The sequence below is a fragment of the Ranitomeya imitator genome, chromosome 2 (genome assembly GCF_032444005.1).
Source record: "Ranitomeya imitator isolate aRanImi1 chromosome 2, aRanImi1.pri, whole genome shotgun sequence".
Classification (NCBI taxonomy): domain Eukaryota; kingdom Metazoa; phylum Chordata; class Amphibia; order Anura; family Dendrobatidae; genus Ranitomeya; species Ranitomeya imitator.
In genome coordinates, this window is record NC_091283.1 from 658,526,439 (window position 1) to 658,545,146 (window position 18,708).

Genomic DNA, 18,708 nt, shown 5'->3' on the forward strand with positions numbered 1-18,708 from the left:
TTTCAGATACAATGGAAAGCTCAGAAGGGAAGCAGCACCATATTGAAATTCAGAATTTGCTTGAATGGTTTGCAGGTGCCATGACCCATTAGAAGAGCCCCTGAGGTGCCCTAGTGATGCAGTGAGGATACATGTGTCACAGAATTTTATACCATTGAGGCATTACAAAACCACGACAACGGTATCTAAATCAGGGGTGTCAAACTGCATTCCTCGAGGGCCGCAAACCATGCGTGTTTTCAAGATTTCCTTAGCTTTGCACAAGGTGCTGCAATCATTGTGTGTAGGTGATTAAATTATCACCTGTGCAGTACAAGGAAATCCTGAAAACATGACCTGTTTGCAGCCCTCGAGGAATGCAGTTTGACACCCCTGATCTAAATGGTTAAAATACTTGCGCAATCATAATATCGGATGTTGAAAGACACAAACAGGAACAAATTAATGGAGTCAGAACAGATAAAGATGGAAAGAGTACAAAGAGCACCTCTACAATAACAAATTGGTACAGAAAGAAAGACTGGAAATGATAAAGAGCCAAACATCCAGAAAGACTAAAGGTACCTTCACACTAAACGACGCTGCAGCTGTTTGGTCGCTGGAGAGCTGTCACACAGACAGCTCTCCAGCGACCAACGATGCTGGTAACCAGGGTAAACATCGGGTTACTAAGCGCGGCCCTACACTTAGTAACCCGATGTTTACCCTGGTTACTAGCGAAGACATCGCTGAATCGGTGTCACACGCCGATTCAGCGATGTCAGCGGGAGAGCCAGCGACCAAATAAAGTTCTGGCCTTCTAGCCCCGACCAACGACATCACAGCAGGATTCTGATCGCTGCTGCGTGTCAAACTGAACGGTATCGCTAGCGAGGATGCTGCAACGTCACGGATCGCTAGCTATATCGTTTAGTGTGAAGGTACCTTAAGTCGCTGCTGAGATAAAGGTTCTGTCAAACAACAAATCGCCTGAATGTGACAAAATTCCAATAGTGCCTTCTGAAGCAGCAGTTGATGTCATCACACATTTGTGTCAGATATGGACAACTGGTAAATGGCCCAAGGACTGGACAAGTTCCATGTTTATTCCTATTTCGAAGGAGGGAGATGCTACCGACTGCAGAACCTATCAGACTATTGCGCTCATACATCATGCCAGCAAAATACTACTGAAGATCCTACAATAACCTTTACATTGACCAAGAAGCAACAGTCTGAACAGAACACGGCAACATAACATGGTTCAAAGTAGAGCAAGGCTTGAGACAAGGCTACATCCCATCACCATTTCTCTTCAATTTTTATGCAGAAGCTATATTTAGGAAGGCAGGACTTGCCGAAAAAGAAGAAAGAAAGAATTATTAACAATCTTAAATACACAGACGATACAACGTTGATAGCAACAAGTGTATATAGAAAGAAGGACTTATTATAGAGGGTCAAGATGAAAGTTCAAACATGGGACTGCTGCTCAACACAAACATGACAAAGATATTGATTACTGCCAGGCTAGACTGGGACACATTTGTGATGGACGGCAGCAAACTGGAAGTTGTAAAAGACATCAACCTAGTCGGATCGATGATAACTAGTGTTGAGCATTCCGATGCCGCAAGTATCGGCCGATATTTGCGGTATCGGAATTCCGATACGGATTTCCGATACGGATTTCCGATACTCACCGCGTATCGGATACCGGAATCGGAAGTTCCCAGAATTCAAACTGCACGCAGCAGCCAATGAGGAATGAATGGAAGTGTGGGCACATCCTGTTTAGCATGGTGGGCATGTAACTACTGGCAAGGCTGTGATTGGCTGCTGAAATGATGTCATGATGCACTATAAAAAACGCTTGCCGCCATTTTGCGCTCACTCTGCTGTGATTTCAGTTAGGGACAGGACGCTGTGTTCTAACTGAGGGCCAGTTGAGATAGTGAATTGCTTCATTGCGCTTTTCCCAGGCTAATTTAGCAACCGCTGTGTTCACTGTTCACCTTGCTCTTGCCTTGCAGCGCTGTTTTAACAGCGGTCTGCAAGGTCTCTCGTGTATGTGTGAGTGCAGCTCACTCTGTAGTCTGTGTACAGCCATAGCCGGTTGTATTCAGCTCAGGGGGGGTTCACACTGCCTCATACAGTTCTATCCATTGTCCTTTCTTGCTCATAGTGCAGCCTGCTGCACATTTTTTCTCAAATTTCCTATTAGTGGCTTTCCACCCGTCTCCAGCTAAATTGTGGAAAAACACTACACAGGATAACCTAGAGGAGTATTTTTGGGCCTTGCAGCGCCGTTTACAGCTGTCTGCACGGTCTCCGTGTGAGTGAAACTCGCTCTGTAGCTCGATCTGCCCCCCCCCAAAAAAAAAGTAATGTTCACCAAACACCACTTAACCCTTGTGTAGGCCACATTTTGTCATTAATAAAGTCTAGTCCACACTTTAGAAAATTAGTGTTTCTTACACCTGTTAGGAGCATTTCAGGAATAAGCACACTAAGGCCTTAATACTTTTCTGCTTATCTTTATCTGTGAACCAAGATGAAGAGGGCAGGGAGTAAGGCACGTAGGCGTGGAGCAGGGAGAGGACGTGATTCTGTGCCTGCTGCGGGCACCGGTGACTCATCATCACCCAGTTTCAGCAGGGAACAGTCCTTCATGCGCAGCTTTGTCGGAGAGCGCCGTGCACCGCTGCTGCGTGAAGATCAAATTGAAGCCGTTGTCGGATGGATGGCAGCTAACGCATCGGCATCGACTTCAATTAGTGCCACATCCTCTCAGGCACAGACCACTGGAGACCAGCCATCTGTCTCTTCACCACCTGCCAAATTGGCCAGGCAGTCAGAGAGCCCAGGACAGGAGCCGTCTACTTCTGTTCTCTGAATCTCTTGGCTTGGAAACAGGGGGCCAGCCAAGCAGCATTGGAGAAATGGAAGAAGAGGCAGTGTGCAGTGATGCCCAAAAGCTTTATCTCTCTGACTCTGAAGAGGCGGGTGGGCCAGTGCCTCCGGTGACCACAGCACAGTACACATCTGATGATGAAACTCAGGTGCCGCTTTCTGGTGCGTACTGTGCTGCCGAGACTACCCAGGAGGAGCAGTTGGTGGCAGAGGGTAGTGGAGATGAGGTCCTTGACCCATCGTGGCGTGAGGAACAGGAAGGTGGTGGGAGCAGCTCTGAGGAAGAGATTCCCCAAACGGGCCAAAGAGGGAGAGGGAGGGGTAAGACTGCGGAGCCTGTAGCCTCCACTTTGGCACCCGTTAGGAGCCTGTCTCTTTCCAAAGCCAAAAAGGGCGCTCCCAAGACTTGCAGTGCCTGGTCCTTTTTTGACACAGTTGCAAATGACATTTGTTTTGTAAAATGCAAGCTGTGTCATCAGAAAGTCAAAAGAGGGAAAAGTGTCAGCAACCTCAATACCACAAATATGTGGAAACATGTGCGGACCAGGCACGCAGTGGAGTTACAAAAACACACTGAAGACCTAGGCCAACCAACAGCGGCAGCTACCACCTCTTCAGCTCGTGTTGCCTCTTCCTTCAGCTCACACACAGCTGGTTCGGCTTCCTCCCAGGATTGCCATGAAAGAACCTCTGGCACTGTTGTCCAGAGACCTAGTGTAATTCCACCCACAGCACCACGTTCCCAGTCATCCTCACACTCCCAGCCTAGTCTACAGCCATCGGTAGTACAGGCATGGGAGAAAAGGCAGGCATTCTCGGCAAACCACCCCCGAGCACAGGCTCTGAATGCAGGCATTGCCAAACTTCTGTCACTGGAAATGCTCTCATTCAGGCTGGTGGAGACTGACAGCTTCCGTGACTTGTTGGCATTGGCAGTCCCACAGTACAAGGCGCCCAGCCGCTTTTACTTCGGCAGGCAAGCCGTCCCTGCCCAGCACAAGCATGTGGAGGGACACATAAAACACGCGCTACTGAACGCTGTCAGTAGCAAGGTCCACCTCACCACCGATGCGTGGACCAGTCAACATGGACGGGGCGATACCTTTCCCTCACTGCCCATTGGGTTAATGTTGTCGAGCCGGGTACAGATCGTGCGAGTGGCGCAGGACGTGTCCTGCCCACTCCAAGGATTGCAGGAATCCAGTCTGTACGCATTGACTCCTCCTCATACACAAGTTCCTCAGAATCATCGCTGCAGGAGCTGTCACAGTCCACCTCCACATGGACCCGTGAACGTTTACCTGTTACGACCGACATGAGCACAGCCGTGGCAAAACGTCAACAGGCCGTCTTGAAATTAGTTTCTTTGGGGAATCGAAGCCACACAGCGCAGGAGCTCTGGAATGCCATCAAGCAGGAGAGCGATGTGTGGTTTGTGCCAGCGAATCTCCAGCCAGGCATGGTAGTGTGTGACAATGGCCGAAATGTGGTGGCAGCTTTGGCCCTTGGCAACCTCACTCACATCCCATGTCTGGCACATGTGCTCAATTCGGTTGTGCACTTCTGCACAAGGCCCGCCTAGAGTGTGCTCACTTGCGGCGTTCCAGCTTGGCAAGATCCCGCATTGCTGCTCTGCAGTGCCGATTTCGCCTTCCGGAACATCGCATCATATGTGACCTACCTATCAGGTGGAATTCCACATTACATATGTTGGCGCGGTTGTGTGAGCAGCAGCAAGCAGTAACGGAGTATCAGCTGCATCAGGCGCAAAGAAGTCGCAGTCAGCGCCGATCAGACTTCACAACCACAGAGTGGGCCACTATGAAGGACGTCTGCCAGGTTTTGCATCCTTTCGATTATTCCACGCGGATGGCAAGTGCAGATGATGCACTAGTCAGCATGACTGTCCCCTTATCTGCCTGCTTCAACAAACACTGCAAGCGTTAAGGGATGATGTTGCGGAAGAGGTGGAGGATGAGGAGTCACCTTTTCCATCAGCTTCTGGAGAGTCAGCGCCACGTGGTTCCTCACAAAGGGGTAGGCAGGGGACACTTTGTGAGGAGGATGAGGAGGAGTCAATGGAGGAGGAAGAGCTCCGTCCAGAGGAGGGAGTTACACAATTGTCCAGTGGTCAGTGTGTACAGTGAGGGTGGGGTGATGAAGAGCGGGCAGAGATCATGTCTCAAGCAGGGGACAGCGTTTCTGGGCCAGTTGGCAGCACATGGTTGATTTCATGTTGCAGTGCCTGAGAGACGACCGCTGCATCGACCACATTCTCAACATGCCTGATTATTGGGTGTACACCATCCTCGATCCTCGCTACCGGGACAACGTCCAAAACCTCATCCCAGCGTTGACACACTGGTGAATTCCATCATCTTCTCCAGTCCAACTGAGAGGAGTGCTGCTAGTGCTTTACAAAGCAACTCAGTGCGTCGAGGCAGTGGAGGAGGCTAAGCACAAAGAGGGAGCAGAAGCAGTGCCTCTGCTCAAGGCAAGACCAGTATGGCCCAACTGTGACAAACTTTTGTGTGCCCTCCCCAAATGTCTACACCATCACCGGCGGCTCCAGTCAGCAGGGGGCAACGGTTCCGTCAGATGGTGACAGACTACATGTCTTGCCCTCTTACTGTACTCCCAGACAGCTCTTCCCCTTTCAAGTTTTGGGATACCTGGCCAGAGCTAAGCCAGTATGCATTGGAGGTGCTGGCTTGCCCTGCGGCTAGTGTCTTATCGGAACGTGTCTTTAGTGCCGCAGGTGGTGTACTAACAGACCGTCGCATGCGACTATCCTCCGATAACGTTGACCGGCTTACTTTTCTGAAAATGAACCAGGCCTGGATCTCGCAGGAATTTGCAACTCCTCTGCCTGATTAAGTAATTGGGTGTCATCCAGGTCTCCTGATGTGTTCATCTTTCTACCACCTGAACTGTAATTCCTGGGCTCCAACACCGCCAGTTGCGGCTCAGAAGTGCAGGCTGCACAGTCAAAACATACGACCCAGTGTTATTGGGTTTCAGTAAAGTCAGCTGATCCCCAGCTGTGTAGCCGGCAATGTGTCCTGCAACCGCCACGCTGGCACAACAACCTAAATGTAAGGGAACCTGTCCCCCCCCCCCCCCGGCGTTTGTTACTGAAAGAGCCACCTTGTGCAGCAGTAATGCTGCACAAGGAAAAGGTAGCTCTTTCAGTTTAGCTCCTTGCACACGCAGAACTTAACACTTATAAAATGTGTTCACTGATACCGTTATACCGTCCCGGAGGTGGGACTTTCCTTCGTAATGTGACGCAGCACAGCCGTCATTCCTACCCCCTTGGTGCCGTGCGCTGCCTCCTCAGCGTTGTTTTAAGCTGTCACGGAGCCTGCGCTGTTCTGTTATCCCTTGGCCATGCCCAATTTGCGCTGCCTGTCTTCTGACATAATTTGGTGTCAGGCTGGCTGCGCCTGTGCGGCCGCGCTGCCCGAGATCCCGCCTCACAGTGTCTTCTGATTTAATCACACTGCGGGCCTGGGATCCATGGGCATACGCAGTGCATATCTTCCCCTCAGGCTCTCGCTCATCTCCCTCCGCCTTCTTCAGACTGTGCGCCGTCAGCTGATCCCTAATAGCATGCCAAGGTCGTGACGCCACACAGTCTGAAGAAGAGGGAAGGAGGGGAGTGAGAGGCGAGGATATGCACTGCGCATGCCCATGGATCCCAGGCCCGCAGTGGGATTACATTAGACGACACTGCGAGGTGGGATCTCGGGCAGCGTGGACGCACAGGCACTGCCAGCCTGACACCTAAATGATGTCAGAAGACGGGCACCGCTAAGTGTGCATGGCCAAGGGATAACATAACAGCGCAGGCTCCGTGACAGCTTAAAACAACGCTGATGAGGCGGCGCACGGCACCAAGGGGATAGGAATGACAGCTGTGCTGCGTCCCATTACGAAGGAAATTCACATCTCCGGGACGGTTTTACGGTATCAGGGGACACATTTTATAAGTGTTTACTTCTGTGTTTGCAAGGAGCATAATTAAGAGAGCAACCTTTTCCTTTTGCATCCTTAGTGCTGCACAAGATGGCTCTTTCAGCTACAAACGCCTTGGGTGGGGGCTAAAGGTTCCCTTTCAACTTGCTACAATCAGGCTTCGGCCTACACTCTGTTCCTCTGCTACTCGTGCTGTCCCTGGGCTCTAACACTGCCAGTTGGTGCCTGGAAGTGCTGTCCGCACAGTCAACAGTCGCTCCTCTGTTATTGGGGTTCAGTAACGCCAGCTGATCCCCAGCTGTGTGTGCGGCAATACCTCCAATCTGCTCATCCTGCTGTCCCTGGGCTCTAACACCGCCAGTTGGTGCCTGGAAGTGCTGTCCGCACAGTCAACAGTCGCTCCTCTGTGATTGGGGTTCAGTAACGTCAGCTGATCCCCAGCTGTGTATCCGGCAACGTGTCATGCGACCGCCACGCTGGCACAACTAAAATGTAAGGGAACCTGTCCCCCCCCTTAGGCGTTTGTTACTGAAAGAGCCACCTTGTGCAGCACTAATACTGCACAAGGAAAAGGTGGCTCTTGAAATTATGCTCCTTGGAAACGCTGAACTACACACTCATGTAATGTGTCCCCTCACACCGTCAAACCGTCCCGGAGGTGGGACTTTCCATTGTAATGTGACGCAGCACAGCCGTCATTCCTACCCCCTTGGCTCTGTGCGCCGCCTCCTTAGCGATGTTTGATTCTGTCACAGACCCTGCGCTGTTATGTTATCCCTTGGCCATGCAGTTTGCGCTGCCCGTCCTCTGACATCATTTGTTGTCGGCCTGGCTGCGCCTGTGCGTCCACGCTGCCCGAAATCCCACCTCGCAGTGTCGTCTAATGTGATCCCACAGTGGGCCTGGGATCCATGGCCATGCGCAGTGCATATACTCGCCTCTCTCCCCTTCTTCCCGCTTCTTCAGACTAGGCGGCGTCAGCTGATCCCTAATAGCATGCCACGGCCGTGACGCCGCACAGTCTGAAGAAGCAGGAAGGAGGGGAGTGAGAGGCGATGATATGCACTGCGCATGCCCATGGATCCCAGGCCCGCAGTGGGATTACATTAGATGACACTGCGAGGTTGGATCTCGGGCAGCTTGGACGCACAGGCACTGCCAGCCTGACACCTAAATGATGTCAGAAGACGGGCACCGCAAAGTGTGCATGGCCAAGGGATAACATTACAGCGCAGGCTCCGTGACAGAATCAAACAACGCTGAGGAGTCGGCGCACGGCACCAAGGGGGTTGGAATGACGGCTGTGCTGTGTCACATTACAAAGGAAACTCCCACCTCCGGGACGGTTTAACGGTGTGAGGGGACACATTATATGAGTGTGTAGTTCAGCGTTTGCAAGGAGTATAATTTAAAGAGCCACCTTTTTGCTTTTGCAGTATTACTGCTGTACAAGATGGCTCTTTCAGCAACAAATGCCTGGGGAGGGGGAGTTAAAGGTTCCCTTTCAACTTGCTCCAGTGCAGGCTTCGGCCTACACTCTCCTCCTCCTGCTGACCCTGGGCTCTAACACCGCCAGTTGGTGCCCGGAAGTGCTGGCTGCACAGAGAAAAACACCAGCCAATGTGTCAGTGGGGTTCAGCAACGCCAGCTGTTCCCCTGCTGTGTAGCCGGCAACGTGTCCAGCACAAGCCATGCTGGCACAACAGACCAAAAGCTGCCACCAGTGCAGGCTTCAGCCTACAATCTGCTCCTCTCCTCCTCCTGCTGACCCTGGGCTCTAACACCGCCAGTTTTTGCCCGGAAGTGCTAGCTGCACAGAGAAAAACACCAGCCAATGTGTCAGTGGGGTTCAGCAACGCCAGCTGTTCCCCTGCTGTGTAGCCGGCAACGTGTCCTGCAAACGCCACGCAGACACAAAGCTGCCTCCAGTGCAGGCTTCGGCCTACACTCTGCTCCTCTCCTCCTGACCCTGGGCTCTAAAACCGCCAGTTTTTGCCCGGAAGTGCTAGCTGCACAGAGAAAAACACCAGCCAATGTGTCAGTGGGGTTCAGCAACGCCAGCTGTTCCCCTGCTGTGTAGCCGGCAACGTGTCCTGCAAACGCCACGCAAGCACCTGAACTGAAATTAAAGGGACCCTGCCCCCCCCACAGGCGTTTGTATGTATAACAGCCACCTTGTACAGCGGTAATGCTGCATTTGTACAAGGTGGCTCACTTTTTCTCCATGCACACGTCGAACAACACGTACAAAATGTGTCTCATTAGAGACCATTACATTGTCCCTGAGGGGTGACTTTCCTTTTTAAATGACACGCAGCACCCCCCTTGGTAGCGCTGGCCGTCTTCTCACATCAGTGGTTGGCTGGCTGTGCCTGTGCGTCCGCCCTGGCCGACACAACGCCCCTCGTTGTCTGATATATTTTGACAGAGAGGGTGTGATTGATGGGCATGTGCAGTGCATATCTTCGCCTGTCTTCACTCATCTACTTCCGCCTTCTTCAGACTGTGCGGCCTCATGGCCGCGGCATGCGATAAGGGATCAGCTGAGGCCGCCCAGTCTGAAGCAGGTGTAAGGACATGAGTGAGAGGCGAACATATTTACTGCGCAAGGCCACGAATCCCAGCCCCGCAGTGTGACTTTATGAAAAGACACTGCGGGTCTGGGATTCCTGGCCATCGCTAACCGCAGCGGCCGACATAAAATGAGGTGAGAAGACAGGCAGCGCTCACAGCGCATGGCCAAGGGAAAACAAAAGAGCGCAGACTCCTGTACAGCAAATAACAACGCTTAATAGTCTGCGCCCAGCTCCTAGGTGTAAATTTTGACACCTGTACTGCGTGTCCTTAAAAAGGCAAGTCACGCCTCCAATACAGTTTGACTGTATAATGGGCTAAATTGTGTATGTGTTTTATTCAGCGTGTGCAAGTAGAAAAATTCATAGAGCAACCTTTTACTTGTGCAGCATTAATGCTGCACAAGGTGTGGCTCTTGTAGTTTGTAACACCTGAGGGGGGGTTAAAGGTTACCTTTGAAATTGGTTCTACTAGGCTTCGGCCTACACTCTGCTCCTCCGGCTGACCCTGGGCTCTAACACCGCCAGTTGGTGCCCGGAAGTGCTGGCTGCACAGATAAAAACACCCGCCATTGTGTCAGTGGGGTTCAGCAACGCCAGCTGTTCCCCTGCTGTGTAGCCGGCAACGTGTCCTGCAAGTGCAACGCAGACACAAAGCTGCCTCCAGTGCAGGCTTCGGCCTACACTATGCTCCCCCTGCTTATCCTTTGCTCCAACACAGCTAGTTGTGGCTCTAGGAAGACAATTCTTGAATAGGTCCAAATCCGGGTTCCAGTACCGTCAGCTGGTTCTCGGCAGTGTCTTTGTCACGGGTACTCCCTCGTGCCCAGCCTGGGTCCAGCACCGTCAGCTGGTTCCGGGTAGTGTCAAGGTCACTTAGACTCCAATACGTTGTCCCGTCGTGTTGCGGTCGGGTTAGCCAACTCCATGGTGCCTCCAGTTTAGGAGCTTCCTATGTGGGCTGCGGGAATTGGCAATCAAGGCTGATTCTGTAGTGCCAGTAGGCCAAGCTCCCCCTGTAGGACTGTTGGTGTTCGGTAACTGCGGCAGCCTCGCGGCCTAGCTGTTCTCTCCTCTCCTGTGGGCCTTCTGGTCCACATCCTGGTTCCAGCACAGTCAGCTGGTTCCGGGCAGAGCCTTTGGCTTAGGCGCCTCCTTCTGTGTATCCGAGTTCCGCCAACGCCAGGCGGTCCTTGGTAGTGCTTTTAAGCGCGGGTACCTACAGCTTTGTAACAGTGTTCCAGCACCGTCAGCTGGTCCTTGGTAGTGCCATTGGCTCTTGCACAGTTGGCCAACGCATCCGGGTTCCAGTACCGTCAGCTGGTTCTCGGCAGTGTCTTTTGCTCTTGTACCTTCTGCTCCCCATCCTGGTTCCAGTACCGTCAGCTGGTTCCGGGCAGAACCTTTGGCTTAGGTGCCTCCTTCTGGGTATCCGAGTTCCACCAACGTCAGGTGGTCCTTGGTAGTGCTTTCAGGCACGGGTACCTCCTGCTTAGTAACCGGGTTCCAGTAACGTCAGCTGGTCCTCGGTAGTTCCATTGGCTCTTGGACCTTCGGCTACCCATCCGGGTTCCAGTACCGTCAGCTGGTTCTCGGCAGTGTCTTTTGCTCTTGTACCTTCTGCTCCCCATCCTGGTTCCAGTAACATCAGCTGGTTCCGGGCAGAGCCTTTGGCTTAGGTGCCTCCTTCTGGGTATCCGAGTTCCACCAACGTCAGGTGGTCCTTGGTAGTGCTTTTTAGCACGGGTACCTTCTGCTTAGTAACCGGGTTCCAGTAACGTCAGCTGGTCCTCGGTAGTTCCATTGGCTCTTGGACCTTCGGGTAGCCATCCGAGTTCCAGTTCCATCAGCTGGTTCTCGGCATTTTCTCAGCCTTCTTGTACCTTCTGCTACATTTCCAAGTTCAAGACCCTAAAGACGACGACCCGGAAGACCACCCCTAAGATGACGACACCAGAGACGACAACCACTGAGATAACGACGACCCTGGAGACGACGACCCTAAAGACCACCCCGACGACGACCCTGGAGACGACGACCCTGGAGACGACAACCCTGGAGACGACAACCCTGGAGACGACAACCCTGGAGACGACAACCCTGGAGACGACAACCCTGGAGACGACAACCCTGGAGACGACAACCCTGGAGACGACAACCCTGGAGACGACAACCCTGGAGACGACAACCCTGGAGACGACAACCCTGGAGACGACAACCCTGGAGACGACAACCCTGGAGACGACAACCCTGGAAGACCGAGAAGCAGAATAACAAGAGGCTGCAGAACAAAGAGCAGAAGAACATTAAGCATAACACTTAATATCAGAGCAAAAGATATCTAAATTATATGCAGAAGAAGACTAAGCAGTGTATGGGGGTGAGTCCGTTCCTCCTCATGGTGCCCCTGGATAAAGCGTGATGCTGCAGGCCAAACTGAACGCGGACAAATGTAACTTTTGTGACAGGCAGAACGGAAGGTGTAATCTTCAAACTTTTATAGATAACAACTACGGGAATGCCTGTCACAAATGAGAATATGATGAAGAAGTAGAATAGGAAGAATAATAATAGTTGAATAAAATGAATATGAAGAATGTAATCAAAAAAAAAATTAGGTAGAAGATGAAGAAGAAGATGAATAAGGTGAAGAAGAAGTTGATGTCAAAGATGCTGATGAAGATGAAAGTGTGGGAAAAGTAAAAAAAAAGGGCGTGGAATAGTGAAACATCAATATCTGACAAAATAAAAAAAATCTTAACATAGTCAATATCTTTGTAACTCCGAACGTCTTAAAAAAAAAAAAAAAAAAATTCCTGCTATTCTATTTGATTGGGCTAAACCTCTATGCCTTTAATGTCTCCGCCACCTCCCCAAATACATCCTGCATTATTCTTAGTTGTTTTCCTTCATGTAGAATGAACCTACAAGGAAAGAAAGGGTTTATTTTAATTCCGATATTTTGGTCCCATTGACTAGCATTGGGATTGGGTATCGGTAATATCCGATATTTTTTGAATATCGGAAGGTATCGCTCAACACTAATGATAACTCAAGATACAGCGATGACATCATAAGTTACCAGGATAATAGCTATGGGCAAATCAACAATGAAGTGACTGGGCAAGGTCTTAAAAATGAAGTGGGGATGAAGATATGGCTCATACATAGTTTGGCCTTTTTCGGTGGTAACATACGGATGTAAAACCTATGACTGTAAAGAACCAAGCCAGAAGAATCGATGTCTTCAAAATGAGGTTCTGGAGAATGATTTTATCAATACGATGGATGGCAAGAATAATGAAAAAAAAAAAAATCAATTTTGCAACAAATCAAGCCAGACATGTCACTCGAAGCAAGGATCATCAATCTACAACTTGACTACTTTAGACAAATCATAGGAAGAGAGCAATCAGTGGAGAAAGACCTAATGGTCTGAAGAATAGAAGGAACAAGGCGAATAGGAATAACAGCTATTAAGATAACAGTAGCAAAGACCCCGATGGGCCAATTCAAGCTTGCACAAGATCGATCCTACTACAAAGCGTTCATACGTCAAGTCACCATGGCTTGAGACGGAGCCGAAGGCTGTTAATAAAACCTCCCAAAAAAAAAAAAAAAGAATAAGGTTCATTTTTATATTCATCCTGTGCTATCCGCTGAGAACTTAAGTTGGGGTTCCAAGTAGATTCCAAAAACCGTGGTTCAGCCAAAAGCCGACGAAACCATTCGCTAGAATGAAACAGATGCAGTCAATTTGTACTCCGCCTGATTTCTGTTTCAGAAATGACCCATAATTTTAGGCATCTTTTCAGCACTCAAGTGTAGTTAATGTAGTTAGTGTAGTTAACCAGTTATGTGCATGCTTAAAAAGATGGATATCCCCGATGTCTCCATCAGCCTGATAGTGAGTGGTTCTGTCAGGGGTTTCGTCTGAATCATACTTTTGTGGGATTTAGATGGAAACAGTCTTAAGCGCTCAGAGTAGAAAACCAGAATAAGATCCCAGCTATCTATTGAAAGTGATCAAAAAATGTTATGTACTTCAAAATGTTACCAGTAAAGGCCCTAACTTATCCTGCACAAAGCGATCCCCCACTGAGGTCTGTCACCAGTCACTGGAAATATAGGAGTAGCCACGTTACTGGTAGAACAAAGACTCTGGAAAAGCGACAGCTCCCACCTCAAATAAAATCCAGTTAAACCTGCACTCTCTACTCCAAAAGCTCCCTTACTTCTGAGCCTAAACCACCACATGTGTGGCATTAAGGTCGGGAGAGCCAAATTAATTTACGGGGTGCATGTCTCCAGAAGCACAAGCTAGGCATAATGTATGGGCACTAAACTGACAGACTTGCAATTCTCCAGAATAAACCATGGCATGGATGTTACTAAATAGTCCCTGCAGATGTAGATGAACTCATTGAGAGGTGCAGTTTCTACAATGGGGTCACTTTTGTTTTTTTCTGCTGTTCTGGCACCTTAGGGGTTCCGCAAACCATTCTAGCAAAATCAGTGCTCCAAAAGCCAAATAGTGCTCCTTCCTTATCTGACATGTGGCCTGACGACATATAGGGCATCGCCTAGAAGAAATCTTTACGCAATGAAGTTTACAATATGGGGCCACTTGTGAGTGTTTCTACCATTCTGGGACCTCAGGGGCTAGTCTAATGGCACCTACAATCTATTTAAATTAAATCTACGTTTTAAAAGCCAAGTAGTGCTTCTTTCCATCTGATCCTTGCAGTGTACGGAAACAGTAGTGTATAACCAAATATGGAATACTGTCTTGTCCGGTAAAAATTGCATAAGAAATTGTCTTGTCCATTACCCCTTGCGGGAATTAAAGTTATAACTAAAGTTATCAACCTAAAGTTACCACTGAAAGTACTGGTCACAAACAAAATTTCAAAATCACTGGGATATGTTGAAGCGTTCCAGAGTTATTACCACAAAGTGACACTGATCATTAAGTTCAAAAGTCCCCAAGTGATCAAGGAGTTAAACAGTCTGAACCATCATTTGAGTAACCACACCCAAGAGATCCCTTTATGTAAATGACATGTTATAGCCATAGAACCATGGACCTTGGTAGATAAAGGAAGCTTGACTGAGGAATTTAAAATGTGATGTGATATGGATGGGTGGTTCTTGCCCATCTCTTAGAGCTTGGGTTGATCTAGTAAACTCAATTATCCCGTATGAACGGACATTATATCAGAATAGAGGGTGTCCAGATAAATTTGAGAAAATATGGGGCAGATGGAACTCCTCTCATCACACTCTATAATTTAATAATAATTTAGAATACATGTGAGAAGTAGGGTCCGTGGTTTTGGGGATATTGCTTACAGAGTGAAATTTATACGAAATTTTATTTTGGTGGCGTTTTCTTTTTTTTTTTTTCACTTTTAGTAGTTAGTGTAGTTAAGGTTATACAACAAGATACCAGTGATCGACATACACCATTTGTTATTCTTGTAATACTCTAGAAGTGATAATGTAATGTGAGTAATTGCATTTTATGATATAATGGAAAATGATGGACACAAATGCAAATGTGTGTATTGTATGATTTATTTTGCAACTAATAAACGAATTTAAAAAAAAAAAAATGTGATGTGATTTCAGCACTGTATTAACAAGTGAATTTACCGTAATTAGAAAGGTAACAATTGGGAGGGGGAAGTGCATTGATCTGATATTTTACTACTCAACTTTATGTAAATTTGTTATTAAATATTAACTGACGAATTTGTAATCTCGAAGCCCAAATTAAAATAAAACTGCTTAAAGAAATGCAAGTTAAATATGGAGATGTCCTGTGCAACTAATCATTTTCCAGCTCTACATTAGCCCTTCTGGTAGATTCATACATCTCTGTCAATGAACCACTTACCTCTCACTTCCTTCCTTGACCCTGAGGATGTCACAGAGCTGCTGCACCTTCTGCCTACGTTCTTCAGTCAGTGCTTCCCGCTCGTCTTCACAGCAAAGGGAAAAACGCCGTTCAAAGTCTTCCAGCTCTAACAATACAGAAAATGCCTGCAACAGAGTGTTGTCATCCTTACTGATCAGCTAAAACCAGAGAACTCTTTGTAACCTCAAATGTCAAGGGGTCATTGATACCTCACCTTGTGAGCACGTTTTTCCTGTGGCTATGATAGGCTATCCATATAGCACATGCAGTCCACAGATAACCGCAATTTACTGGAACTCACAGAGCTAAAGCTCAGCTAAGACTGTAGCATTATGCCTCCTTGCTAAAACAAGCACTTCAGTCCTTCATTCTACCAACCAGTTCTTAGATTCCAGATTTTTATCAATCAAAACTTATGGTACTTCTGAATTTTACCAAAAACCATAGAGACTTTTTCACAGTGAGTGACCGCTGCACGGTGAGACTTTTTCCTCACTGTGCTAGCAGTGATCTCACTGAGGTCCCCGCAGTTCAGATACCCAGCTGGGAACACAGCCTCAGAACTGCGGTAACCTCCATGACATCGCTACTGAGATTGTAGCAGCTCACTCATCACTGGTTCTTATCCTGGATGGTCGTATCTTGGCACCGTCCAGGTTAAAAACTGTTTATTCCCAGACATGAATTACAGCATGGTACAGAACGATGGACAGGTGAGGCATATGGGTTTTTTTTTTTCTATTTATTATAGGAGACTAGGGCTTCAATGCAATGGGCGTTAGGGGAGTATAACTGTTATTTTTAAATAAAAATGGAAAAGTGTGTTTTGCTTTTATTTCAAATAGAGGACTTTATTCTGGCAGTGTGTTTATTTACCATGTAACTATAGGATTAGTTATGGATAAGTAAGTAAATAAGGCAGCACACTGCAGCGCTAGAACATACAAACTTGAAAAACGAAATTTGAACTGCATTACTGCACTAGAAATATGAAAAATGAGAGCTTTTAGCGCATAAAAATGGCCAATTTTATGTGTACCTGGTAGCCTCTTTACGGCATCTCTCTTATACCAGGTCAGGTTTTTGAAATGTATTCTCTAGCCTTCTGATCGTGCACTCCGCCTCCTAGCCTACAGGTGTTTTAATTACAGCAGGTCCAATACCCCTCCACAGAGAGAGAGAATTTTAGTCTAGTAAGAGGTTTTCACATGTACCCATTCAGATGGAGACGTTTATTCTCAGCGAGGTAAGGCAAGCGTAGGACCTGGTATAAGAGATATTTCTAGTGCAGTAATGCAGTTCAAATTTCGTTTTTCAAGTTTGTATGTTCTAGCGCTGCAGTGTGCTGCCTTATTTACTTAACTATATACGAGTTGGCGACTCTAGGTTCAGCACCTGTTCACACTGAGTCTATGTTTGGATGTGCAGGTCAGGTTTTTGAAATGTAGTTATGGATAAGTGTCTTATAGAAGCCTCTCCATTATGAAGTTGTGGACTTGATGTCAATACAAGAGTGACATCAACCTCACAAATATGAACACCAATTGTCACCACCATAGGGCAAGTGGGAAGAGCAGGGAAATAGATGCGCCTTTTCTGGGTGGCTGTGGGATGCGTTTTTAGGCTGGGGTTGGGGGCACCAGTCCATGGCCACTTACCGGCCTGAGAATACCAGCCCCCAATCTGTCTGTTTCAGCTTGACTGATTGTCAAAAATGAGGGGAACCCAATGCCTTTTTTTTTTTTAAACGGATTTAAATAATTTAAAAAAACAGCGTGGGGACCCTTCTATTCTTGATAAACAACCTTGCTAAAGCTTACAGCTGAGAGTTGCAGCCTGCAGAGGTCTGTTTTGCCTGGCTAGTTTTCAAAAATACAGGGGAACCCAGTATGTTTTTTTTATTTAGAGCCCAGGCATCAGCTGATGAATACTTGCCATCAGCCGCTGCCTGCTCTCGCTGTTATTAGCAGTAGCAGGCGTCGGCTGATGGGAGTGGTAGTCCCATCAGCTGACGACAGTGACCGGAGGTAAACTTTTACCTCCGATCACAGCTGCAGGCTCACGCGGTCATTCGACAGCGAGGGAACTGCAGTTCTCGGTAATGATTTACAGTACCGCCGGTCACAGTCGTGGAGTCACACTGACATCTGACAGCATGTTCTTGCAGCGCTCTGATCGACTAACGATCTTTCCGCGGTCAGAACCGCCAGTAAGATCACATTCATAGTGGAAACTTGATCATTTACTGAAATTTGTGGAAAATGCTCAGGAATCCAAACACTAATCCAAATGTGCAACGTTTTTGCTGACTTTGAGATTGGCGAACATTTGCCTAACAAGTTTTCTCATCTATAATCCTGACTTCACAACTTTCCATTTTTTTTGCATATATTTGACCTAAAACTAAATCAGATTTTCACCAGTTTAAAAAGTAAATAAAGAGAACTAAATTAATCAAAAGTAACTTGTCATGTCTTTTCTTGAGGAAAATAGGGATTTTTGTGTGTACTCACCGTAAAATCCTTTTCTCCGAGCCACTCATTGGGGGACACAGGACCATGGGTTATGCTGCTGTCACTAGGAGGCTGACACTAAGCTGAGACAAAAAAAGGTTAGCTCCTCCCCTGCAGTATACACCCTCGTACTGGCTTCCAGACACCCAGTTTAGTGCAAAAGCAGAAGGATAGTAACAATATAACAAGTAACATTAGAATATAACATGTCAAACAAACAGTCAAGATCAAAAAAACAAGATCACGAGCCGAAAGGCTACCAGGGTGGGTGCTGTGTCCCCCAATGAGTGGCTCGGAGAAAAGGATTTTACGGTGAGTACACACAAAAATCCCTATTTCTCCTTCGCCTCATTGGGGGACACAGGACCATGGGACGTCCCAAAGCAGTCCCTGGGAGGGAAACAATACAACCAAACTAACTCCGTGTACCATCTGACTACAAATGCGCAACGGCCGCCTGCAGGATACGCCTGCCAAGGGCCGCGTCCGCAGAGGAGTGAATGTGAACATTGTAATGCTTTGTGAAAGTATGCAGGCTGGACCACGTTGCGGCCTTGCAAACCTGCTCCGCTGTTGCCTGGTGCCGGATGGCCCAGGAAGCACCCATCGACCGAGTGGAGTGAGCTCTAATCCCCGCCGGGATAGGACTGCCCCTGACCCGATAGGATTCCTGGATAGCAGATCGGATCCATCTGGCTATCGTGGATTTAGACGCAGCCAAACCCTTTCTGTGACCTTCCGGGAGCACGAAAAGGGCGTCCGATTTCCTGAAGTGAGCCGTTCTGGAAATGTACCTCCTGAGGGCCCTTACCACGTCCAGGGTATGGAGAGC

The 18,708-nt window shown here is 48.2% G+C and overlaps 1 protein-coding gene across 2 annotated transcripts in view; it reads right to left on the reverse strand.

Moving 5' to 3' along the window:
* The window catches only part of PATL1 (PAT1 homolog 1, processing body mRNA decay factor), a 154,655-nt gene that overhangs the window by 15,909 nt on the left and 120,038 nt on the right, over window positions 1-18,708 (reverse strand). For both annotated transcript variants that reach the window (XM_069752979.1, XM_069752978.1), the window contains one exon: window positions 15,343-15,488. In XM_069752979.1, the coding sequence (XP_069609080.1) occupies window positions 15,343-15,488 (146 nt within the window). The remainder of the gene's footprint in view (window positions 1-15,342; window positions 15,489-18,708) is intronic.